This window comes from Cibotium barometz, chromosome 2 (genome assembly GCF_041138505.1).
Source record: "Cibotium barometz isolate CiBa-2024 chromosome 2, ASM4113850v1, whole genome shotgun sequence".
NCBI lineage: Eukaryota > Viridiplantae > Streptophyta > Polypodiopsida > Cyatheales > Cibotiaceae > Cibotium > Cibotium barometz.
In genome coordinates, this window is record NC_141047.1 from 39,731,738 (window position 1) to 39,757,708 (window position 25,971).

Genomic DNA, 25,971 nt, shown 5'->3' on the forward strand with positions numbered 1-25,971 from the left:
TTTCAAAGGTCACTCAGGACCAGTCACCAGACCCTTCAATTATCAATATCTGAAATTTGAAGGTATCTTTTTAAATTATCACCAGCCAGCTTGTTCTGCTACTCTTTACTCCGTGTGGCGTTTTGCAGTGGCAAATTGCACTGGTGACTGGTTGGCTATGAATGGCAGTGGGGAAGCACGTTCTGCTGCTCTTGTTGGGTCCACGACTCCACTTGTAGGTGAAGGGCAAGTGGCCACCATGAATGACGGGCTGGCCAGTTGTGTGCGAAGACTTTTTGGTGTTTCCGCCCGGTCAACGTTGATCGATTGAATGGCTGAAGTTCAGCCTATACATAGTAGCAGGGAGCCAGACTTGAAGAACTCTCGACGGGAGCAGATTTTTGCGCAACCAGGTAAAGTCCAATGATTTTATTGAATGCCAGCACTCTCTAATTGCCTACAACCTAGAAGAAGCTCACACCCTGTCGTGCTGCGTACTCGCAGGAAGCATCCTGCATGAGTAAGAATCCATTCTGGAAGGGAGATCATGCTACCGAAACGAGTGATCGATGTCCGCACCACGCTTAATAGCAGTAAAGAAGGTAGAATACGTCTCAAACCACCAGCAGGATGGGATTTCCACATCTTGTCACACACCTGGAGCCGTGGTATTAGAGATCTCTCTATCAGAATCGCCACAAAGATATTGGGCAAGGAGCTAACAGCAGCGGAGGAAGGGGGGGTCGATGCTTACAGCGAGGCTTTTAAACTTGAGGACTTCAGAGCCGATCGCTGCTATAAGCAAATGATGGAGCTCTTGGAATTGTTGGATGGAGATGGAGTACAGGAGATTTGGTTCGATGCCCTGTGCATCAATCAAACAGATGAGAAGGAGAAAGGCAGAGAGATCCAAAATATGGCAGCATACTACAGTCAGAGTTTAGCCTGTTATGTGGTGACTCATGGCATTGGACAAGGCTACAAACTTTGGCGTCATTGTGATTCATGTGGACGGGAGATCACCGGAGAACTACCGCGGTGGTTCACGCGAGTCTGGACTTTCCAGGAGATGATGCTTCCGAAGAGAATGATTTTCATTGTGGAGGGCTTGGGCGGCGAGCTCGTTGCGGCCGTGAATGGGCTGATTACAGCACAAAGGAAGAGTGGTTTGTGTAGATGCTTCTTAAATATTGGGGACGCCAAGTTGATGCAGGCTGCCTTGCGTGGTTTGGCTTTAGGCTTTGAACTGCTAACAGAACAAGGTCCTTTCGAAACATACATCGAACCACTTCTTGTTAATGCAGTCCAAAGTTGGCGAGGGGGATCAGAAGATCCTGACGAGATTCTTTCAAGCAACGACCGATGCAGTGAGTGTCACTCTCGTCCGATGATTCGGAAAGCAGCCGCGGCCGCCGCGGGGATATATTTGGTAGACAGGAAAGCCTATCTTGGAGTGATGCAGTCGGATTGTTTCATGAAGCAAGACTTGAGGAAAGTAGTGGTGCATTGGTACGCAAATCTTCAAGCTTCTCTTGGGGCCGGAGCAGCAGATCTAATTGACCAGGGCCGGCCAGCAGCAATGCTCACACTTCCAAGCAATGACCTGCAATTATGTGGCGAGTGCCACTCTCTCCAAAAGCAGAGGTCACACACACGAATCATCGTAAGTATTCAGATGTCGCGCGTTGGCCTTCAAATGCGTGCAGCCTTAATTTGAATTTCCCGTCAAAAATACTAAAACCCGGTTGATTATTACTTCTTGCAGGCCATTGTCCAGATGAGTCCGAAGTTCCGTTGTCCGTGTGGCATAATGCCCCACTTGGAATCGAGAAACTTCGCTACCTATATTCCATCATGCAGGAGGACGAGAAATTATTGCGGAGGCCGATGTCCGTGATAAAGGAGGTGCGGTCGCGAGATTGTGAGCGTGGGAGGGAGGAGGATCGTGTGCTGGGAATCCTAGGGCTCTTAGGAGTAGAGCTGCCGCAGCTGAGGACGGGCAAAAGGTTGGAAGAACAGGTGTGCGAAAAAAGAAACCGTCTTATTTTCATGGCTAAGATTTTATAAAAAATATTGAACCACTTTTAGCAATAGAAATGTAAATATTCGTACATACAGATTCTAAAAATGTAGATATTCGAAGGAGAAATAGGCTATGGTGAAATCACTTTTTTTTTTTTTGTTTTTGACTGGTTGAGAAATCAATTATTTTATAACACTCGAATATAGGTGGTGGAGCTTGCGAAGGTGTGCACTCTGAAATGTTTAGTGGAGCTTTGCGGGCAAGATGCGAAGGCTAGTGACAAAGATGGAATGTCGTGGATGCCGAGGTTTCACATCAGTCTCACGACGATGATTATCATTCCAGGTTTTTCGCATTTGCTAAAAGTTTGACGGCTGAGGTGCAGAGATTGGAAGTAGGTGATTCTGGCCGCATCAAGCTTTTGGGCAGGGTTGTATCTGGCTATGTACTCCCCGAATTTGCATTGTCAACGAGAATGAGACAAGATTCCGAGTTCAGACGACGGCAAGCTGGGTTAGCTTGCACCCATTTATTAGTTTTACGGCGACTCCCACTTGTACTCCGGCAAACTTCCCTACGCCCAAAAGATCATGGACCCATACGTTGTGGTGACTCCTTGTTAATTCCCTTATACATTTCTGAGCGTCCATCACCTTGCCTTATGGGCATTACTTCAAATGGCAATTGGGGGACGATTGAGGTGCCCATCTTTCACAACCCTGGCTCTCCAAGTACATCGACACCCATCCCTTACAGCGCAACCTTCCGAGTTCGGCTGTTGTTATTGGCATCAGGGGAAAATGATGAGATTAAGTGGAAGCACATACTAATGATGGTTTGCTTCAGCAGGAACATTGTAGCTTCATCAGAGAAGCAGCAACAAAGTGAAGAGTTGCACAAGATTGGCATGTTAACGCAAGCGGTTACAGACAAATGCTCACCTTGGATGGTGAGACTTTTCGAACACACACAGCCAAGCGAGTGTGTGCTAGGTGGCTTTGGACAAGACTTGAAAAATTACATATAAAGTGATACAAGACTGCACAGAAGGGGTAGCGCTATCAGTCTAGCTTTTTGTGAGAATAATTAAGGAAGCAATTGTAAGGGTCAAGAGTAGAGAAAATTAGGAGACAGTGATTAACAATGTTGATATTATTCTCTCCCACTTTGGAACTCGTCATTTAGTAGTTTTAGATAATATTATCTTTTTGTCACAATGTTGTATATTTCTGTTTAGTCATTTTTTTTTTTGTCATGAGATTGATGGCATGGCCCTAAGTATAATTGATGCTAATATCGACACTTATACGGAGGTTGACATTTTTAAAAAAAATAAGGCATTTTTAAAATCCAACCATGAATCATAATCATGGTTAGACAAGAAGAAATCATGGTTTTTGAGGATATGACTTTCTTTTTGTATGTATACTTTAGGTATTCTGGATATTAAATATAACATCTTTGCATACTCTTAAATGTTATGAGATCTTTTATCTTCTTAGTGTGCTTTTTTTTGTGATCATTTTTTTTCCATTTCGTGGTTATAAGCACGATTAAAGTATAATTATAAGCGTGGTTATAATGCGATATAAAATACAACCTAAGCATTTAAATCTGTAGAGCCGTGCGTTACCAACTGCATTTATGACCGAGAAACATGACTTTTTTAATTATCTAGATCCTTTAATTTCTATAAGCGAAACATGACTTTTTAAATTGCTAGATCATTTAATTTCTATAAGCGAAACGTGACCTTTTCAATATTTAGATCCTTTAATTTCTATGTGGACTGAGACACAACTATATGCCCTATTTTTTGTAGTGGAACTAATTAATAAGAATTTGATTTTTTGCATCACATATTTTTCCTTATTGGAATAAACACAAATTTTTGATTATCACATTGCCAAAGCTTTCTCTTTAGTAAAAGCTGGTAACTTTCGTTATATGGTAAGATCATATCCCCACAAGCAATCAAACACTTGAAATATTTAGAGAATAGCTAAAGACCCATGTCACCCATACCAAAACCTTACAATAGCATTGGCCAGTGCGAATAAGGACTAGTTGTATAAATAACATTATGCAAGACACAATTCCCATTTATGCAATTGAATTAGGGAGCCTAGTTGTATAAATAAATAACATTATTCTAATAATGCAAGACACAATTTCCCTTTATGCAATTGAGTCTAGTCTTACCTTCTTGCTCTCTTGCTTGTCTATGGTGAGAGAGAGAGAGAGAGAGAGAGAGAGAGAGAGAGAGAGAGAGAGAGAGAGAGAGAGAGAGAGAGTTAAGAGATTTTTGGGCCGAAAACGCGTTTCGGGCGCATCTGGACCTCCGTTTTTCAAAAAGCAGGCGATTTCGAGCACTGCGCGTAAGTCATCGATTCTCTGCAGAACTCTGTTTTAAGAACTGTAGGAAGACAGATTGACTGTGCAGACACTGTGGGTGCTGCAAAGAGGTCTACAGTTGCCATTGGGTGTATGTATGCACATTGAAGTCACTGGTTGTGACATTTGAGAGTACTACAGTACCACTGCAAAAAATATAGCATTTGTGCAAGAAAAACCAGAGTGCAGTTTCTGGTAAAATTGTGTGTTTGGCAAGATGTCTAATGATGGCATAACACAGATTGTGGCTGAGAAGCTGGATAAGAATAACTTCCATGCTTGGAGGTTCAGGTTGACGAATTTCCTGATGGGAAAAGGCTATTGGGACTACATAGAAGGTGAGCATGAAGAGGCACCGGAGATACCGGATATAAATCCACGACTGCTGCAGATGTGAAAGAGTTTAAAGACTGGAACCAAGGAGCCAGGAAGGTTATGTATTGGCTTTCCATTAGTATACAGGACACCATGATTGGGCACATTCAGGATGCCAAGTCCCCCAAGGAGGCATGGGACACCTTGGTAAAGCTCTATGAAACAAATACCAAGGCACGTAAGATACAGTTGAAGAATGAACTTCATACTGTGGAGAAAAAGAGCATGTCTGTGAATGACTATGCGCTGAAGATAAAGGGTATTGTGGAATCCCTTGCATCTATTGGTGTGTCAGTAGATGATGATGATAAGGTGGAAGTCTGTCTACGTGGTCTCAGGCCACAATACAAGGCATTCAAGACGTCCATTCAGACTCGGGAAAACATTCCCAACTTTACAGATTTGGTGTCTATGCTGATTATCGAAGAGAAGAGCTTGGGTGAAGACCAACAGTCTTCACAAAGCAAAAACAGTTCAGAGCAACAGGCCTTCTACACGAGTTCAGGAAGAGGACAAGGTAGAGGGGGCCGTGGACGTGGTCAAGGAGGTGGCCGAACAGGTAATCAGAATTATGGTCAGCAGCAGCAGCAACACCCCAGAGTCAACAACAACAACAACAACACGCAGGTGGAAGAGGAAAATTCAGAGGCAGGGGGAGTCAAAGAGGCCATGGAAATTGGCAAAGGCAATATAATGATGCACGTGAATGCTATTATTGTGGTAAGCTTGGACATGTGCAGGCAGAATGTTATAAGAAGCAGGCTGACATGCAAAATGGGAAAGTGCAGCAAAACAACTATGCATCCTCAAGCAGAAATAATGAGGATAATGAAAGGTTGTTTGTTATGCAGCATGTCGTGAATGCCATGTCTGAAAATGTTGATGCAGCACAAAAAGATAATGTATGGTATGTGGATTCAGGCGCTTCGAACCACATGACGAGTCATGGGGAGTGGTTCAAGGAGATGAAAAACCCGGAAAGACCAGGTTTTGTGGAAACAGGGGATGACACTGCTCATCCAATTGCCCACGTTGGAGATGTGCCATTGTCTATGCAGGATGGCAAAGTGAAGTACCTTGCAGATGTACTTCATGTACCGAACATAACAAAGAATCTGGTTTCAGTTGGCCAGATGATTGAGTAGGGTTTGCAGGTTCGGTTTAACCCTGATGGGTGTTATGTTGAAGATTTCAAAGACAAGTGCAGGTTGGTTGCAAAAGGCAACAGAGTGGGCAGAATGTTTACGTTGAATGTAGACATGCCTGAAATGAGTGCTGCGATGTTTGCAAATGGTTCAGGAATTGTTGCAGACACAGACATTTGGCATAAAAGGATTGGACATGTAAATGTGCAGAGATTGAAGTCTATGCAAACAAAAGGAATTGTGACAGGGCTGCCAAAATTTAAAGTGGAAGGTATGCAGAAAATATATGAAGCATGCCAATTTGGGAAGCAAACAAAGCATGTGTTTCCACGTAACAGATATGTGAGCAGAAATGCACTAGATATTGTGCATTCAGATGTATGGGGTCCTACGAAGACCATATCTATGGGAGGCTGCAGGTATTATGTGACTTTCATTGATGACCACACAAGGAAAGTGTGGGTATATTTCATGAAAGAGAAGAGTGAGGTGTTCACTCACTTTCAGAATTTCTGAGATTTGGTTGAAAAGTAAACAGGGAAATATATAAAGTGCCTAAGGTCAAATGGAGGGGGAGAATACTTTTCCAATGAATGCTCTGAATTTTTGAAGAAGAATGGTATTCGGAGACAGTTCACATGCAGATACACTCCGCAGAATGGAGTTGCTGAGCGGAAAAACAGGCACATTGCTGAGATTGCGCGAGCATTGATGGAAGAGAAAAATATGCCGCATAGTTATTGGGCTGAGGCTGTTTCTACAGCATATACATCATGAACAGGACTCCAACTGCAGCCATACATGATGTAACTCCAGAGGAGAGGTTTACTGGCAGAAAACCAGATTTGTCTCATCTGAAAGTCTTTGGATGCATTGCATATGTGCATGTGCCAGATAAGCTGAGAACTAAGCTGGACCCGAAAGCTGAAAAATGTGTGTTTATTGGATATTCCCTTGAGCAAAAGGGATACAGGTGTTATAACTCTGCTACACATGAGCTGAGGGTAAGCAGGGATGTTGTGTTTGATGAGATGAGCAACTGGTATGTTGCTGAAAAAGAAGCTATTGGGGCTGATGTGAGTGGAAATGTGGTTGCACAGAATGCAGGTCAGCATTCACAGTCTTTGAGTGGACCAGGAGAGTCCTCATCTAGTGGGTCTGTCGATAGACCATGGAGTGGTAGGCTGCATCATAATACCAGTCCTGCAAATGTGATTACTACATCACGTAAAGGAAAAGAGAAAGTGGTTGAGCCCCTTGGTATGCCTGACATTTCTGCAGGGCATTCTCATGTTAATGGAGAGTCTAGTGGCTCAGATATGAGCCTTGATGAGGAGCTTGGGATCCCAGCTATGAGAACACCTGGTGTAAAGAAGGCTATGGAAGCCATGAATGAAAAGCTGCGAAGATCTGGTAGAGTGAAGAACCCTGTGCTGCAGAGGTTTACTTATGATGGTTATGTGGCACATCACTATGCATATATGGCAAAGGTTGTACAGGTTGTTGAGCCCACATACATTGATGAGGCTGTTGGAAATGTGTGTTGGGAGAAAGCTATGGATGAGGAGATGGATGCACTATATGGAAATGAAACTTGGGATTTAGTGCAATTGCCTGAAGGCAAGAAAGCCATTGGATGCAAGTGGGTGTACAAAGTTAAACATAATAGTGATGGAAGCATAAACAGGTACAAGGCTAGATTGGTAGCCAAAGGATATGCGCAGACATATGGGATTGATTATGAGGAAACTTTCAGCCCGGTTGCCAAGATGGCAATGGTGAGAGTTGTGATAGCAGTGGCTGCGTCAAAGCAATGGTCTTTACATCAGATGGATGTAAAGAATGCATTCTTGCATGGGGATTTGCAAGAAGAGGTGTATATGTTGCAACCACCTGGTTATGAGGATGAGGGTCACCCCGAACATGTTTGCAGGTTGAAGAAAGCCTTGTATGGCTTAAAGCAAGCACCAAGAGCATGGTCTGACAAGATTTCTGAATATCTTGTCACTATTGGCTTTCATGTAGCCAATGCAGATTTCTCATTGTATGTGAGACATGGTGATAGAGGAGTTGTGCTTGTTGTCATCTATGTAGATGACTTGATCATTACGGGGGACCATGATGCAGAGATCTTTGATGTAAAGATCTTGCTAAGACAGAAGTTTGAGATGAAGGATCTGGGGGAGCTCAGATATTTCTTGGGCATTGAGGTGATTAGGTCACCACATGGTATTGGATTACTGCAGAGACAGTATGGCGAGAGTATGGCTTGGACATGTTGTCCAAGTATGGTATGACAGGCTGTAAGCCTATTTCTGTGCCATTGGATCAGAATGGCAAGTTGAGTGCAGATTCAGGAGAGATCTTGGAGGATCCTACTATGTATAGGCGCATAGTAGGAAGTTTGATTTACATGACGATCACCAGACCAGATTTGAGCTATGCTATTGGGTTGGTGAGTCAGTTTATGCAGGTTCCACGAAAACCGCATTTGGATGCAGTGAGACGCATACTGAGGTATGTGAAGTCTACTTTGCATTGTGGACTATTCTATGAGACTGGGACAGAGATATGTGTACATGGGTACACAGATGCTGATTGGGCTGGTAGTATCTCAGATAGAAGATCTACCAGTGGATTCATGTTTTCTTTGGGGAGTGCTGCTGTGACTTGGAGCAGCAAGAAGCAGCCTACGGTTGCTCTATCGAGTACAGAGGCCGAGTACAGAGGAGCTGCTATGGCAGCATGTGAGGTAGCTTGGTTGAGAAAGCTACTTGCAGATTTGGGTCTATCAGTGGATAGACAAGTTGTCATTTTTTGTGACAACATTAGCAGTATACAGTTGGCCAGGAACCCAGTCTTTCATGCTCGTACGAAGCACATAGAGGTCCACTACCACTTCGTCAGAGAGAAGGTCTTGGCAGGAGATCTTGACCTTATTTATGTCAGCGCAGAGGATCAGGTAGCTGACATCTTCACCAAAGCATTGGGTACAGAGAAGCTCCGCAGATTCAGAGCTTCGCTTGGTGTACATGAGATGGAGTTGAGCTCGAGGGGGAGTGTTGAGATATCGAGCTCGTCTAGTGAGGCGGTGGACACTGATGACCCGCCTGGGGGATAGGCCCCACACTTACACCACTGGCATGGTTGGTGAGATCTTGGGTGATATGCGGCCAGTGGGATGACAGGCTGTGTGACAGCCATTCTAGAGACTGGCATAGTTATAGCACCAGCTCATTTAGTCGGGTTCACACTATAGAACCCGTGTATGTATTGGTTGAGTACCTTTCATATTATGTGTACTCTTATTCTTGTATATTGTGTGTTGAGTGTGGAGTAGAGAAGAAGAAGATTTTCAGCCTCTCACCTTGTGTGTTCTATATTAGGGTTTTATGAGTGTGTGTGTGTGTGCTTGCAAGAGCTCAAGCTCTCTTCCCCCCTGTATCTTTTCATATATGGGAAAAGAGCCTCTGTTTTGATGCACGTGAGGGGCAAGAGTTTCAGGATCGAGGTGAAGGCAATGACAAGCTTTCAAGTCAACAAGGAGATGGAGATCAACATGAAGTAAATGTCACAAGAGGGACAAAAAATGAAGACATTATAACAATTTTAGATTAGATGACATGCTTGTAATTTTGTAGCAGGCTCTTTTTTAACCAATCTTTATTTAATTGAAATCTTAATATTTTTGCAAACTATAATTTTTTTGTCTAGCGGTCTAGTGTGAAAAGGCCAAACTTTAAATTTTAACTATAAATAGCCAAAGGTGCCTTCTCTCTCATTTTCACACGATAGAAACCAAGCACGAGCTCACACTATCTCTTTGCATTCACATGGCTACCCACTTTGACAACTTCTATGAGTTCCTCTCCACCACCCCGTGGGTGGGCAAGAGCGAGCTCTTTGTCACGTTCTCTCATGAAGTCGACTTTGAAAAGTCGCTTATCCTTGCATCCCAACATTATGAGACGCAGATTGCATACATGGAGGAGCAATACTTGGCTCCCCACTCCATCTCCTTTCCCATTGTCCCAATGATCCGATGGGTGCCTGTTGAGCTGCTTCTCAGCTGCTTAAGTACATTCAACAATATGCCCGTCCCTACATCCAGCACCTTGAACGCTTCATCGACATGTGCATCCCCCGCAGGAGCTTATTGTACCTTCAATAAGCAGGAGGTGAAGAGGTTGGGGAAGGGCAATTTAGGAACTAGGTTCCTTCAATAAGCAGGAGGTGAAGAGGTTGGGGAAGGGCAATTTAGGAACTCGGTTCCTCTCGTGGCTCGCCACTTTTGCATTCCTTTCATCAGCGATGATGAGGATTCGGATGAGGAGGTAGACATGCCTGCATTGCAGTTGGCAGGGTATTTGAGGGATGACAAGGAAGTGAAGGCAGTATGAACGAGTGCTGGTGTGAAAGAGCAGCTTGCATCAGAGCACTTTCTAGAGGGTGCACAATCTGCGGGCGGCGGGCTGAACAGCCCACTGTAGTAGAAGATGCGGGGCCATCTTCCCCACTGTAATGGAAGATGCGGGGCCATCTTCCCCACACGAGGAGAGCAAGGTGCTGCTAGAGCTTGAGATCAATCTCTTGAGCACCATTGTGGAAGGTGAAGAATACTTATTTCTTCATGACCTTGAAAAGGCAGCTGGCTTGAGAATGGATGAATGCTTGGGCATTATATGCATGCGATGTGAGGTGGACCTTGATACGTCCAACCTCGGTCCTCACCTAGATAGTGCTATATTACCCCTTGGAGAATCTATCGTCGCAGAGATAGTTGCTTTGGTCAAGGAAACTATGGTTGAGACCGCAGAGCAAGCCCTAGTTCAGAGGACGAATTCACAACTTTACACGACAAGCTAGAGACTGAAAAGGATACCCTTGCTGTGCTGGAGTGATGGAGGAGACCAAAGCACCAAAAAGGATAAGGCTAAGTCCTCGATTGACCTCTCTGCCCCCACCAGCACTTTGGCAAAAGAAGACATTGAGCAAGAGGTAATAATCGACCTTTTACAACCTAGAAACATTTGTAATCAGGGATTTCATTAACGTCTTCACAATTTCGTGATCACGTTAACAAAACCTATTGTTAACATAAAAATTCTTGTGATCACAATGTATATTCACGGGCATTTTTTATGACCTGCAAAAACCTTCTCTGCCAGTAATCCCACCGGGTAAATGTCATTTCCCGGCGGGCAAATTAAAAAAATAAAAAAAATAAAAAAAATAAAAAAAATAAAAAAATCATGTTCACAGTCATTCTTAATATTTTTGGGCCTTCTGGACTCATTTATGATGTCAAAAATTCAAAATTATTGGCACAAAAAAAGTTTTGTATAATTTGCTGGCCTTAAGTTCAATTGACACACCAATTAAATCTAACTATACTTACATCAATTGACTCAATTGTCCCTGACATCATTGCACTCAATTGAGCCCAATTGGACTCAATTACACTTGATTTACACTCAATTGATATTAATTGGGTGTCAATTGATGTCAATTGTGCCTAATTCGACGCAATTGAGCCCAATTTACACCAAATTTGTAAAAATTGGGTGTAAACTAAGTATCAATTGAGTCGAATTGGACTCAATTGATAATAATTGGATGTTAATTGATATTAATTAAGCCCAATTGACTTCAATTGGGTGTTAATTTATTACAATTAATGTCAATTAAGCTCAATTGAGCTTAGTTGACATCAATTGGGTGTCAATTGAGCTCAGTTGACATCAATTGGGTATCAATTGATATCAATTAAGCTCAATTGAGCCCAGTTGACATCAATTGGGTGTCAATTGATATCAATTGAGCTCAATTGGGCTCAATTGCACTTAATTGATACTCAATTGGGTGTTAATTGCATCCTATTGTGCTCAATTGAGCCCAATAGGATGCAATTAACATCAATCGGGTGTCAATTGATCACAATTGATATCAATTGGGCTCAATTGCACTCAATTGTGTGATCGATTGTGTGTCAATTAATGTCAATTGAGCCTAATATGATACAATTGAGCTCAATTGATAGCAATTGGGTGTTAATTGATATCAATTAATATCCAATTAATACAATTGAAGTCAATTAAGTCTAATTGACTTCAATTGGATAATTTGGGTGTCAATTGAGCTCAATTGGACGTAAATGACATCAATTGGGGGTCAATTAACATCAATTGAACCTTATTGACATCAATTGGGTGCCAATTAACATCAATTGGACTCAATTGACATCAGTTAGGTTTCAATTGAGCCAAATTGGATGCAACTGACATCAATTGGGTGTCAATTGATTATAACTGAGCTGAATTGGGCTCAATTGCACTCAATTGATATTAATTGGGTGTCAGTTAAACCTAATTCCATGCAATTGAGCTCAATTGACATCAATTCACATCAATTGCTCTCAATTGATATTAATTGGGTATCAATCGATGTCAATTGAGCCTAATTCGATGCAATTGAGCTCAATTCACATCAGTTCATATCAATTCGGTGTCAATTGATGTCAATTGAGTAAAATTGAGTCTAATTGGGTGTCAATTGAGTCAAATTGAGTATAATTGGGTGTCAATTGATATCAATTGAGCCAAATTGAGTCTAATTGAGTCCAATTAGACTTAATTAAGCCAAATTGAGTCTAATTGGGTGTCAATTGATGTCAATTGAGCCAAATTGAGTCTAATTGGGTGTCAATGGAGCCTAATTGACATCAATTGGGTGTCAATTGATGTCAATTGAGCCCAATTGAAGCTAATTGTGTATCAATTGACACACAATTGATGTCAATTGGGCTCAATTGACATCAATTGGATTCAATTGACACACAATTGATGTCACATGGGCTCAATTGACATCAATTAACACCTAATTGATGTCAATTAATATCAATTGGGTGTCAATTGATTATAATTGATGCTAAATTGAATGAATTGAGTCCAATTGACATCAATTAAGTCTAATTGGGTATTAATTGATCAATTGGACTCAATTGATATCAATTGACACCTAATTGGACTCAATTGACATCAATTGGACTCAAAAGGGTGTTAACTGATGTTAATTGAGCCCAATTGACATCAATTGGGTGTTAATTGAGCTCAATTGGACACAATTAACAATAATTGGATATGAATTGAACTCAATTGACATCAATTAGGTGTCAATTGAGCCTAATTGCATCCAATTGAACTCAATTGACATCAATTGGACAAATTGCATCCAATTTAATTCAATTGACATCAATTAAGCCTAATTGCATCCAATTTAACCCAATTAGACTCAATTGAATCCAATTGGACTCAATTGACATCAGTTAGGTATCAATTGAGCCTAATTGTATCTATTTGGACTTAATTGACATCAATTGGGTGTCAATTAAACCCAATTGGAGTCAATTGATATCAATTGGGTGTTTATTGATATTAATTGAGTTTAATTGACATCAATTGGGTGTTTATTAATGTCAATCGAGTCCAATTAGATGCAATTTGGACTCAATTAGGTGTGAATTAGACTCAATTAATATCAATTGGGCTCAATTGATATCAATTAGGTATGAATTGATGTCAATTGAGCCCAATTCGATGCAATTGATATCACTTGGGTGTCAATTAGACTCAATTGGCACCCAATTGATGTCAATTGAGTCCAAGTGGATGTCAATTGATATCAATTGAGCCCAATTGATCAATTGATACCCAATTAGACTTAATTGATATCAATTTGACTCAATTAGGTGTTAATTGATATCAATTAGACTCAATTGGATACTAATTGATGTTAATTGAGCTCAATTAGACTCAATTGACATCAATTAGATGCTAATTGAGTGTAATTGATGTCCATTAAGCTTAATTTGGCTTAATTGACATCAATTAGGTATCAATTGACTATAATTGATGTCAATTGAGCTCAATTGACATCAATTGGGTGTTAATTAATGTCAATCGAGTCCAATTAATATCAATTAGGTATCAATTAAGCCAAATTGATATCAATTGGGTGTCAATTGAGCCCAATTGGGTGTAAATTGAACCTAATTGGACTCAATTAACATCAATTAGGTGTGAATTGATGTCAATTGACCCCACTTGGATGCAATTGATATCAATTTGGTGTCAATTGGACTCAATTGGCACCCAATTGATGTCAATTGAGTCCACTTGGATGTCAATTGATATCAATTGAGCCCAATTGATCAATTAACACCCAATTAGACTTAATTGATATCAATTTGACTCAATTGGATATTAATTGATGTCAATTGAACTCAATTGGATGTTAATTGATGTTAATTGAGTCTCAATTGACATCAATTGGGTGCCAATTGAGTGCAATTGATGTTAATTAAGCCCAATTTGACTCAATTGGGTATTAATTGATGTCAATTGAACTTAATTGGATGTTAATTGATGTTAATTGAGTCTCAATTGACATCAATTGGGTGTCAATTGAGTGCAATTGATGTCAATTAAGCCCAATTTGGCTCAATTAACATCAATTGGGTGTCAATTAACTACGATTGATGTCAATTGAGCTGAATTGATATCAATTAGGTGTTAATTGATGTTAATTGAGTTTAATTGACATAAATTGGGTGTTAATTGATGTCACTTGAGTCCAATTAGATGTAATTAGACTCAATTGGTGAATTAGACTCAATTGATATCAATTGGGCTGAGTTAATTGGGTGTCAATTGAGCCCAATTGACATCAATTGGGTGTGAATTGAACGTGATTGGACTCAATTGACATTAATTAGGTGTGAATTGATGTCAATTGAGCCCAATTGGATGCAATGGATATCAATTGGGTGTCACTTGGACTCAATTGGCACCCAATTGATGTCAATTGAGTCCAATTGGATGTCAATTGGTACCAATTGAGTCCAATTGATCAATTGACATCCAATTAGACTTAATTGATATCAATTTGACTCAATTAGGTATTAATTGATATCAATTAGACTTAATTGGATATTAATTGATGTTAATTGAGTCTAATCGAACTCAATTGATATCAATTGGGTGCCAATTGAGTGTAATTAATATCAATTAAGCTCAATTCGGCTCAATTGGCATCAATTGGGTGTCAATTGACTACGATTGATGTCAATTGAGCTCAATTGACATCAATTGGGTGTTAATTGATGTCAATTGAGTCCAATTAACATCAATTGGATGTCAATTGAGCCCAATTGACATCAATTGGGTGTGAATTGAACTGGATTAGACTCAATTGACATCAATTAGGTGTAAATTGATGTCAATTAAGCCCAATTGGATGCAATTGATATCAATTGGGTGTCACTTGGACTCAATTGGCACCTAATTGATGTCAATTAAGTCCAATTGGATGCAATTGATATCAATTGGGTGTCAATTGGACTCAATTGGCACCCAATTGATGTCAATTGAGTCCAATTGGATATCTATTGATATCAGTTGAGTCGAATTGATTAATTGACACCCAATTATACTTAATTGATATCAATTTGACTCAATTGGATATTAGTTGATGTCAATTGGACTCAATTGGGTGTTAATTGATGTGAATTGAGGACTCAATTGACATCAATTGGGTACCAATTGAGTGCAATTGGTGTCAATTCGGCTCAATTGGCATCAATTGGATATCAATTGACTAGGATTGATGTCAATTGAGCTCAATTGACATCAATTGGGTGTTAATCGATGTCAATTGAGTCCAATTAAGCCCATTTGTGTCCAATTGGATGTCAATTGATTGAATCCAATTAAGTTCAATTAAGCCCAATTGAGTCCAATGGGGTGTCAATTGATGTCAATTGAGCCCAATCGATCAATTGACACCCAATTAGACTTAATTGATATCAATTGGACTTAATTGGATATTAATTGATGTCAATTAGACTCAATTGGAAGTATAAAAAGATCTAATTGATGGTAATCGAGCTTAAGGTGATAAATTTAGAGATAACTTTTTTTGTACAAAGAATTTTGAACTTTTGACATCATAAATGAGTCCAAAAGGCCCAAAAATGGTAGGAATGACTGTGAACATGAATATATTTTGACCATTTTTTTTAACTTTTTTTCTCGCCGAGAAAATGGATTTTCCCGGCGGGCCCGCCGGGAAAACAAAAAGCCCGGCGGGCTTCGGCAGGTTACCAGGTCACTGGTAACCTGCTATTTTGAGAACATGAAAACATGTGAACATGTTAATAACATGTTCACAAGTGTTATTAACAAAAAAAATCTTGTGATCACGTGAATATAAAATCCCTGTTTGTAATTATGTATAGGAAAATATTTTGATTTTTCCTTTGATTCCAGAGGGTAGTTGAAATTAAGGCATTAGCTTGGAGAGGCGGCGGCAGCAAAGACCAGGCCAAGGTCCATGGACATGATGCTGCGTTGGCACACTATCTTGGTCAACTTCCTGTGGATGGCATCGCCATTTTCCACAGGGACTGCACCCCCTCAATCTGCCTTCACTCTCTTCTTTTTGAAAGCCCTCTCTAAGGTGCTCTATGTAGCCTCTTTGGCACAGAGCACCAAACGTATAGTTCTGATTAAAAAATCCCTTGCCTTCGATGTTTTTGGTTCTGGATTTAGGGGTAAGCTTCTTGCTCGTATAAGTATAGCCAAAAGCATAGGCATAGAGAATCCTCAAGAAATAGCCCAATCACTCCTTAAGCACACTCTACCCAATAATAAGAGAAGGAAGCTCAATATTGTAAGAAAGATTTTGTAAAGATGATGTATCACTTCTTATTATGAATACAATACAATTTTTGCAAACTTATTTTTATCAAGTATATCATTGTTTTTTCTAGTTTATACCATCAATGTTTTTGTGAATGCATCAGAAATGACCCTGGGAGCTTGGGGGAGTAGTTGCCAGAACAATGCGAATTTTGAGCCTGCACCGCTGCTGTAGAGCCCAAATTTGCACTGTTTTGGCATAGGTTCCCCAGCCCTTCAGGAGCAATTCTGATGCATTGGATGACAAATAATGTATTTTTACACATGATTAAAGGTATTTTTATCTTGTAAATTACTGTTTCTCATAATCAATGTACTCAACTTGATTTATAAATGCATCAGAAATGATTCTGAGTGGCTGGGAAAGCAGTGCTAGAACAGTGCAAATTTTGAGCCTGCACCGTTGCTGTAGAGCCCAAATCCGCACTATTTTGGCATAACTTTCCCAGCCCTTTAAGAGCAATTCTGATGCATTGGATGACAAATAATGTATTTTTACACATGATTAAAGGTATTTTTATCTTGTAAATTACTGTTTCTCATAATCAATGTACTCAACTTGATTATAAATGCATCAGAAATGATTCATAGTGGTTGGGGGAGCAGTGCCAGAACAGTGCAAATTTTGAGCCTGCACCGCTACTGTAGAGCCCAAATTTGTAGTGTTCTAGCATAGCTTCCCCGGCCCTCCAGGAGTAATTCTGATACATTGGATGACAAATAATGTATTTTTACACATGATTAAAGATATTTTTATCTTATAAATTACTATTTTTTATAATTAATGTACTCAACTTCATTACATCAGAAATGATCCTGAGTGGCTGGGGGAGCAGTGCCAGAACAGTGCGAATTTTGAGCCTGCACCGCTGCTGCTGCAGAACCTAAATTCGCACTGTTTTGGCAGAGCTTCCCCAGTTCTCCAGGAGCAATTCTAATGCATTGGATGACAAACAATATAATTTTACACATGATTAAAGCTGTTTTTATCTTATAAACTATTATTTTTCACAATTAGTCTACTCAACTTCATTATAAATGCATCAGAAATGATCCTGAGTGGCTAGGAGAGCAGTGCGAGAACAATGCAAATTTTGAGCCTACATCGCCGCTGCTCCTGTAGAGCCTGAATTCACACTGTTCTGGCATAGCTTCCCCAGTCCTCCAGGAGCAATTGTGATACATTGGATGATAAACACTAGTATATTTTTACACATGATTAAAGGTGTTTTTGACTTGTAAACTACTGTTTCTCACAATTAGTGTGCTTAACTTCACACTATAAATGATCCTGAGTGGCTAGGGGAGAAGTGCTAGAACAATGTGAATTTTGAGCCTACATCGCCGTTACAGAGGCAAAATTTGCACTGTTCTAGCACAGCTTCCTCAGTCCTCCAAGAGCATTTCTGATGCCTTGGGTGACAAACTGGCACATGATAGACACTCCATGTAAATAAACATGATGACACCGAGACATTGTAAGAGAAACTTAAAATTTTAACTATCAAAAGGTTACAAATGAAAGCCAGATAGGCTTGTTACAAAGGGGGGTTTGAAACAAAAGAGTTGCTTCAAAAAAAAGGTTAACATCTAAGATCTCTAGATCGTGTCTCACTTGCCTCGAATGCGCCAAGCTAGTTGCATGTCCTTGGCAGATATGGTAATCCTCTGTGCATGTATTGCAAGGAGGTTGGTGTCTTCAAAAACCCCAACAGGTAAGCCTTGGAGACTTCTTGCAATGCTTCAAGGGCAATCCCTTACACACGGAACTCTGTTCTATATCGTTGGAGAATTTCCTTCACTGTGCAAGCGAAAGGGGCTCTTCTTATCCAGCAACTCACTGTTCCTCTGATAAAACTTGATTTCTTGTAAAGCCCTATGCCGTTGGCACATCCTTCTCCTTGGAGCTCTCTGTGTTGTGTTAGTGCGTTGGCGAGATTGGGACTTCCTTGGCTTGAAGAGCTTGACCTTTCTACGCTTGCGCGCACTTGCAGGAACCTCCTCTTGGTCTCTCTCACAGTCTGAATTCTCCTCCTCCTGTTGCTGTGGTACTTGTGTGTATCAATTTCCTCCTGGGTAGTAGGTAGGGGACCCTATCCTGGTAGTAGGGTCTTGCCACCTATGGTGCTGTGTAATGTAGGAATGTTTTCACCAACCCAGTCGAACTGCTCATCATCGGCCTCTCTGTCTTGATCTCTAGGGTGGCTGCATTGTGGGGTCTTCTTCACATGCTTGCTCCCACTAGAAGGGCCTGCATGTGTGTGCGTTGGTGTTGTTGTGGGAGGAGGGCTGGACTCTGGTGATCCCATTGGGCGTGTCCTAGAATCCAAGGGGTCACTCTCTTTCGTGGTGTCGCCAATATGTGGTCGTTGGGTGCCTTGCACTGTGTTTTGTGAAGGCATAGTAACACGTGCGATGTTCTTGGTGCGTGCCATGTCCATGTATGACTATGCTAACGTGGTGATGTGCTGGTGTCCTTACGTGGGTGTTTACGTAGATCTTGAGCTCAAGCTCTCTAAAAAAGTGAAATGAAAATGAAGTGAGAGAATAAACTATTAATAGTTTTTTTTAAGGGCAAAAAAAAAACTATTAATAGTTTTTTTTAAGGGCAAAAAAAAACCTAACTAAACTTATTTTCTTAGCCTTATTACATCTAGATTTATGTTGGTGCGTGCACAACCCAACGCCTCCCTTGTCTCCTCATTCGTGCACGCCAAGCACCATGCCTATGGGGAGCATTGGTCTGCAACCATTCAAGCCGAGCATGACTTTTTGCAGCCTTGCATGCCTCTTGCGCAAGCTTAGATTGTTGGGCCCGCTCCCTAACCAATACCCTTTTAAAGGTTGTGCGATAAAACCAATTGAACATCTCTTGTAGATAGTTTGTACGTGTTCCTCCTACAGAAGCTCCACCTCCATGTCTTGTATTTTTGAAATAAACCCCTCTTGCTTTATAATGTGATTTCTCCATCCCTTGGGTACTCCACATGTCGAGCAATCCATACTTGTTCACATGAAATATGCACCATGCGCATAAACTATGTGCTGTACACATGACAATGAATTTAATTAGAAAAAGTCAAGGTTAAAACACCAGTTTATTTTATTTACTCTACAACTAACCATATAGTGTGTTACTTTACTCTCTCCCCAAGCACCTAGCACACTTTTGGTGAATTCTATGTGGTGAATTCTATGATATGTTGTTGGAATGATCCTCGTTCTTGGGCAATTGTGCTACTTTGATTCATAATGCGAACCATGTTATTTAAATTTATCCAAAGCTATTTGCGCATATTTACAAGAGCTGGCATTGGACAATCTATATTTGTGGTGATTGCACACAAGTCTCTCCAGAGTCCCCAAGTCTTCTTTGCTAGCTTCTCCAAAAATCTTCTTACCTTTGATCCAGTCATGGAGACCTTTCCAGCAACCTCGTATGATATTCCAGAGACCTCCTTATTCACTTCAATTTTCACATTTTCGCCATGGAATCCCAGAGAATTCAAAAGATGCTCTAATTTACCAAGGGCTGCAACTTTCCTCTCTTGTGTAGACATTGTGAATGCATAATCGATATGACACTTAAGCAATCGATCAAAGATTCTCATGAATGCATGAAGTGTGCAAAAGTGAATATTCTTTAGTGGAAAATTAATGATGGGGCTCCAATTTGAATTCCTATTTGGTTCTCCTAGCATATCAGGAGACATGACACCTTCCACCCATCTTGCATTTGGTTGTTCCTCATCTTCATCATCATCAGTTGACTCGGTTGGATCTACTGCATCTTCTTGTTGCTTCTTTCCTTTCTTGGGACCTTTAGAGGCATCCTTCCCAATAGAACCAACCTTCTGTATACCTTTTCCATTTGTCTTTTTCTGCCTTGGAATATCAATCTAAGCATTGCAGTATGGACAAGGCCATCTTGATGTTGCGTCTTGAGCACAACCCATCATGCATTTAATTGTCTTCAAATCTCCCCCAAGATGCCAATCTACCTTGAACTTTCCTATGTTTTCTACATCTAAAAGTTCCCTTCCATCCCTCTTCATTAGAACCACACACCTCTTTGCAGAAAATTCAGGGGACAGAACACAAATCCATGACTATTTTGTTTAAATCAATCAGTGCATAATAAAAGTTTATGTTACTTACTTTGTTGTACGAATCCTTTTCTTTCGTGATCCACCTTTAAATGCAAGAGATTCTATACCAGCCAATGTCTTTTTGCGTTCAACGAGACAAGCACCATTTGGCGTTGCTTTGAGTCGTTTGATAAGTTCCTCTAACCTTTGAATCTTTGCATCCTTCTCCACATTCTCTGCGAGGATCTCTTTCATTTTATTTGATGATGTTTTAAGTCCTTCTTGACATTGTAAAAGGCTTAATTATGATGCTTTGCAATTGAGATTGGAGAATATGGGTTTGCCAAGCTCCACTTGTAGTCAATCTTCTGTAGTATCCTAACAAGCCAAGCTCTCCTTCACCAACCAATTGCATAAAAGATGATAAATTGTGGAAAGGAGGGCTTGCTCTTAATGGAGGGTCAACTGGATAGAGATGCCCATCAACCCAAAGATCTCCATTTTTCTCCTTAGCTATCCTATGAGCTTGGACAGATTGTGCATCAGTAGGATAGATTTTTTTAGAGCTGCCATACTCTTCAGGAATACGAATGTGTAAATCAATCTTCCGTTTTCTAGCTTCACAAGGGGCTACACACAGCTTGCAAAGGCTCCATAGCTAAGCAGAGGAAGAACCTAAAGCAGAGAGATCCTGAGAGAGAGAGAGAGAGAGAGAGAGAGAGAGAGAGAGAGAGAGACTGTTAAAACTTTACTGTTGGGTTTAACACGAATCCGTTTTTCTAAGTAGAAAAAGATATTTTTGATATACAAATATACTAACATGGAGTTTTTCATCAATAAATTACATTTATGAGAAAAATTAAAAAATAATAATTTTTGGGGTGCCCACAATTTTGGGATCTCATGGATGTAGTGGTTCTTGATAGTTAGTTATGTTTATGGGGTTGTGGGGAACTGACAGTTATGGATGTACTGGCTCCTGGCAGGCTTCTAACGTGACCCTTGAATTACAAGCTTTTTGGAGGGAAATTTTTATTTTCATCATACATATTGGTTGGGTGGTGTTTTTTCTACCTCAAAATGAAAAAAAATAAAAAATAAAAAAATCCACTTTTTGGGGCCCACCTAAATACGAGAATGTTTTGTTGATGTGGAAGGGAGATATGGTGGGAGTTAATGAGAAAGGAGATTTCAAACTGTGACAAGAAAGATTCAATTTGTAGAGAGTGAAGATAAAAATTTCAAAAAAGTAAGAAAGAGTATGAGAAATGTCAAAAAGTAAGAGAGAGTATGAGAATATTCCCTTTAAAAAGTGAAACTAGGGGGTATGGCTGATGTCGCAAGGCAAAAAATAGGGGTCATCATAGCCTTTGTCTCCCTTAAGCCCAGCTTTTTAATCTCTAATCCCTTAAAATTAGGAATCCTTAGGAGGCCCTTTTTGGCTCCAAAAATTTCCTAATGACATACGTCCACATTTAGCCAGCATATCAACACTATGTCATCCTTCTTTATAAAGGTTGCCAACAACCATCTATCAAAAATGGTCACAAGATACATATACAAAGGTCACACACATGTGAGTAATCTCCCATACATAGAAGCTTACATACATTTACTCGAGCATTTAATATTCTCCCACACATACCAGGTCGCACATACTTTTCCATTCATAGAAGCTTACACACATATACTCTCCCACACATACAAGGTCCAAGAACATACGTAAAATCACATATATATGTTTTTGATTCATCATAAATAGTGATAAAAATAACAATGCTAAGATAACATGTAAGTACTTGTAAAGACGGATGACTATTCAGTCCCCCCAAGATATGGCCCACTTGGACCACTAGTGCATGTTGGATTGATATTAGGTGGCAACTCATGGATGAATCTTTTCGTTGCACGAAATGCTTGAGCATCAATCTTATCTATCCATCCATGGCCTTTGGTATCCTTTTCGATAAAAGAGACACACCACCAAAGTAACCACCTACACATGAAGATACATGAGATCAAATGAAAAATATTCACTTACATAGAACTACACATTAACTTACTCTCGTACTATACATACACTCACTTATGTACATAAAAACTGTGTGTGTGTGTGTGTGTGTGTGTGTGTGTGTGTTCGTTTTAAACATAATACAATACCCTACTTCTGAATACCAAATTCAAAAGACACTCTATACTCAAGATATGCATGGAAACATGATATATTTCATCATCTGTGTAATACATCATGTTTTTGGAACACTGAGTCTCAAGTAAATCTTCAAGATGAAATTTAGATCTAGTGAGAGAAAAAAAACCCAACAAGCCGAGGCAGATCCTTAGTAGGGAAATCCTTTTACACACATGAAATCCAGAGAAGGTGAGTCCTGTTACTTGCATCCATACAAACAGATAAATAGAGGTGTTAGTCTAGAAGTGTCTTGCAGGGGACTCAACCACTTGTTATTGATGTCACTAGGCATTACATATGTCATAGGTCTCTAAGTGTAAAGAAGGAGAATTTAAAATTGTACATCCAAAGAGAGCCTGTTGTATCAATTCTAGGCATCAAATCAAAAGATTCAGAAGTTATAAAACAACTCAATCTACAGCAGAAATATCTATGCCCTTTCAAAATTATTTTCATCTGTAAACATATAAAGGAGTTTTTATCCAGTGTGGAATTATCCTACCAGTATTTATCCAGCTTATTGTCTAATCAGTATATACACCTGCAATATCAATGTAACAAATAGAATGCAATTTCAAAGCAGTTTATCTATCTGCCATGTGTAGGCAAACATTCTATATCAATGTAACAATTAGAATGTTCATTTTAAAGTAATTTCATGCCATGTGTAGGCAAAACTAATTTAGGCGAGAGGATAGCAATTTTTTGACACTATGCACAATCTCAGACAGTAAATGTACATTCCTCTTTCTTTTCCAAAAATCAGACAAAATTATGAAAAATTGAAGCATTAACTACTCTGGTGGCTTGAAGTAGAAAACAACCATGCAAAATCTTATAAGTTTAGCTCAGCAAACATTAAGGTATACATTATGAGCATGATGTTAGGCATGCCCATCTACTCAGTACTAGGTAAGCTATGATACTATTGGTAGGAATATCTACCAAGGGTGTAAATAGGAACTAGCATCCAGCAAACTTGTATAGAATTTATAAGGGATGCCAACACCAAAACAATATAGAGGTGACAGCTCTCCATCTGTAACATGCCAGAAATTAGCCAACAAATTTTCCATACATGTACAGGATTTTCCTCTAGAAGAGCTATTAGTGACAACAGGAGATAAGGAAGCCTAGTAAAAGCACTAGGGGTGCTACTAGAAATAGTAGAAATCTTTATGGGAGGGGAAGTAGAGGAGGAATTAGTGTTAATGAATGGGGAAAGTAACCCATGGATTAAACTGACCCCTTTAAACTGGCCATAGTTAGTAATTAAGTTGCCAGGTTTTGAACTATGCAATTCCTTAAGAATCTCTAGCATTGCCTCACGGAAGTGAATGAAGGCAATCTGTGCAATCACAAGATTCTTTGCCTCCTCCTCCAAGCCAAGAACAGAGAAGAGATAGGTGAAAAACACCATATTTGTCAGGGAACAAGACTTCTCTAGATGGTTGAGTACGGAACCAAATTGCATGATCAAACCATATGATACTGGCATCACAAGGGGCTTGTGGATCCAAAAATTTACAGGCACACTTGAGATAGGGCTTGTGTACATTCTAGACAGCATCTGAGTAGTAGTCTGCACCTGGTTTTGTGAAGTTTATAGGTCCCTTAGTCCTCCCATGGATCTCCACTAGAGAGGAGCACTTGGAGGGATCCAGAAAGTGCATGGAGAAGGGAGATTTTATGAGTTATCTGCGATCCAAAAATTGCTTACCCCCCTTAAGAGCTTGATTTTTGCAGTCCTCCTCTAGAGTGAATGCAGGTAGATTAGCCAAAAAAATCTAGGTTTCGTCTTTGATAGGGGCCAGAAAACCTTTGTTAGCCAGTGTCCCCAAGCGATGTGCAACACCAATAGACTCTACCTCAATCTACCTAGGTGGCAAAAAGGGATAGATTTTAGAGACTTTTGGTACTAGTTCCAAAAGCCTTGAATCTATCATAACACATAGATCATTCTAAAAAGCCTTCACAGCTTCAAGTGCTACAGGGTCTCTCCCAAAGATACCCCCAGCAGTGGGTATAATCGGAGCAGTTGGAGAAAAAGCAAAAGCGGGTTCCAAACCACATTGCCTTCTGAGGAAATTCAAAAATTCTTACCCAGATGTAGCAAACGTAGTAAGATCCGCATGAAGATGAGCAAAAACTACCCTATTTCTGGCCTTCAGGCTACGCCACCTATTGTAGAGGAGAATTGGTGAGTTTGTTATGGCTATTGAATGCATATGTAGGTTCCCAACACTCCTAGGCATGCACACAATCCATCAATGTGTTGATTTTTGTAAAAGACCGGCTTCAATTGCATCAACAATGGGCCTCTATTCCCTGTTTTTGTGAGGGCTTCAAAACAGTGAATTTCCAATCACTCAAATGCATCAAACTTGCTCCAAATTCATTGTAGGGCTTGCACATGAGTTGCCAATACATTCCCATTTTCCAGATACATGATTCTTTGTTAGATTTAGAACCATTTGCCTCATACATTCACCACCACACTCAAGCTTGCAAAACAGAAATTTTCCAGATACATGATTCTTTGTTAGATTTAGAACCATTTGCCTCATACATTCACCACCACACTCAAGCTTCAATGGAGAGCTTGCAAAAACAGAATTTTTTCCTTTACTGTGGGCAACTCAAATCTGATGTTGTTTGTATTTTTGCACCTGCAATCCGCTCAAGGATTTTTAGTATTCCTTACCCGATAGGCCAAGCTCTCAGATTTGATGAAAATCGATGTGCTCCAAGCTTCATAGCTCCAATGGCAAGCTTCACAGCTTTTCTTCTCAGCTTCTTCTCCCTCTACTCTCACTCACTCATAAACCCTAATAGAGAGCACCGGGCTCTGATACCATGATAAAAAAAAGGTAGAGGGAGAGGAGACACACACACAAAAGTAAACCCTAATGTATTAAGCAAACCCTAACCATAGAGGGAAGCCATGTCCCTTCTCACACAATGCATAAAGCCATAATCCATAAGCTACAACACACTACATGTGTTGTGTCCACACATA

General features: G+C 40.2%; 1 protein-coding gene across 1 annotated transcript; it reads left to right on the forward strand.

Annotated features, from left to right (window-relative positions):
• The first annotated feature begins 300 nt into the window (after nucleotides 1-300).
• LOC147641057 (uncharacterized) lies at nucleotides 301-3,189 on the forward strand. The gene is made up of 5 exons (XM_086811607.1): nucleotides 301-392; nucleotides 484-1,646; nucleotides 1,745-1,998; nucleotides 2,209-2,309; nucleotides 2,388-3,189. Exons 2-5 carry the CDS (start codon nucleotides 527-529, stop codon nucleotides 2,398-2,400), a joined length of 1,488 nt encoding a protein of 495 aa, XP_086667733.1. The 5' UTR covers nucleotides 301-392; nucleotides 484-526; the 3' UTR covers nucleotides 2,401-3,189.
• Nucleotides 3,190-25,971: the final 22,782 nt, after the last annotated feature.

What these genes read in the sequence shown, in the direction of transcription:
- LOC147641057 (XM_086811607.1), top strand. Translation starts at nt 527, where the DNA reads ATGCTACCGAAACGAGTGATCGATGTCCGCACCACGCTTAATAGCAGT. An exon ending in ACACACACGAATCATCGTAA is followed by an intron (nt 1,647 to 1,744) that starts GTATTCAGATGT and finishes TACTTCTTGCAG; the next exon opens with GCCATTGTCCAGATGAGTCC. An exon ending in GCAAAAGGTTGGAAGAACAG is followed by an intron (nt 1,999 to 2,208) that starts GTGTGCGAAAAA and finishes ACTCGAATATAG; the next exon opens with GTGGTGGAGCTTGCGAAGGT.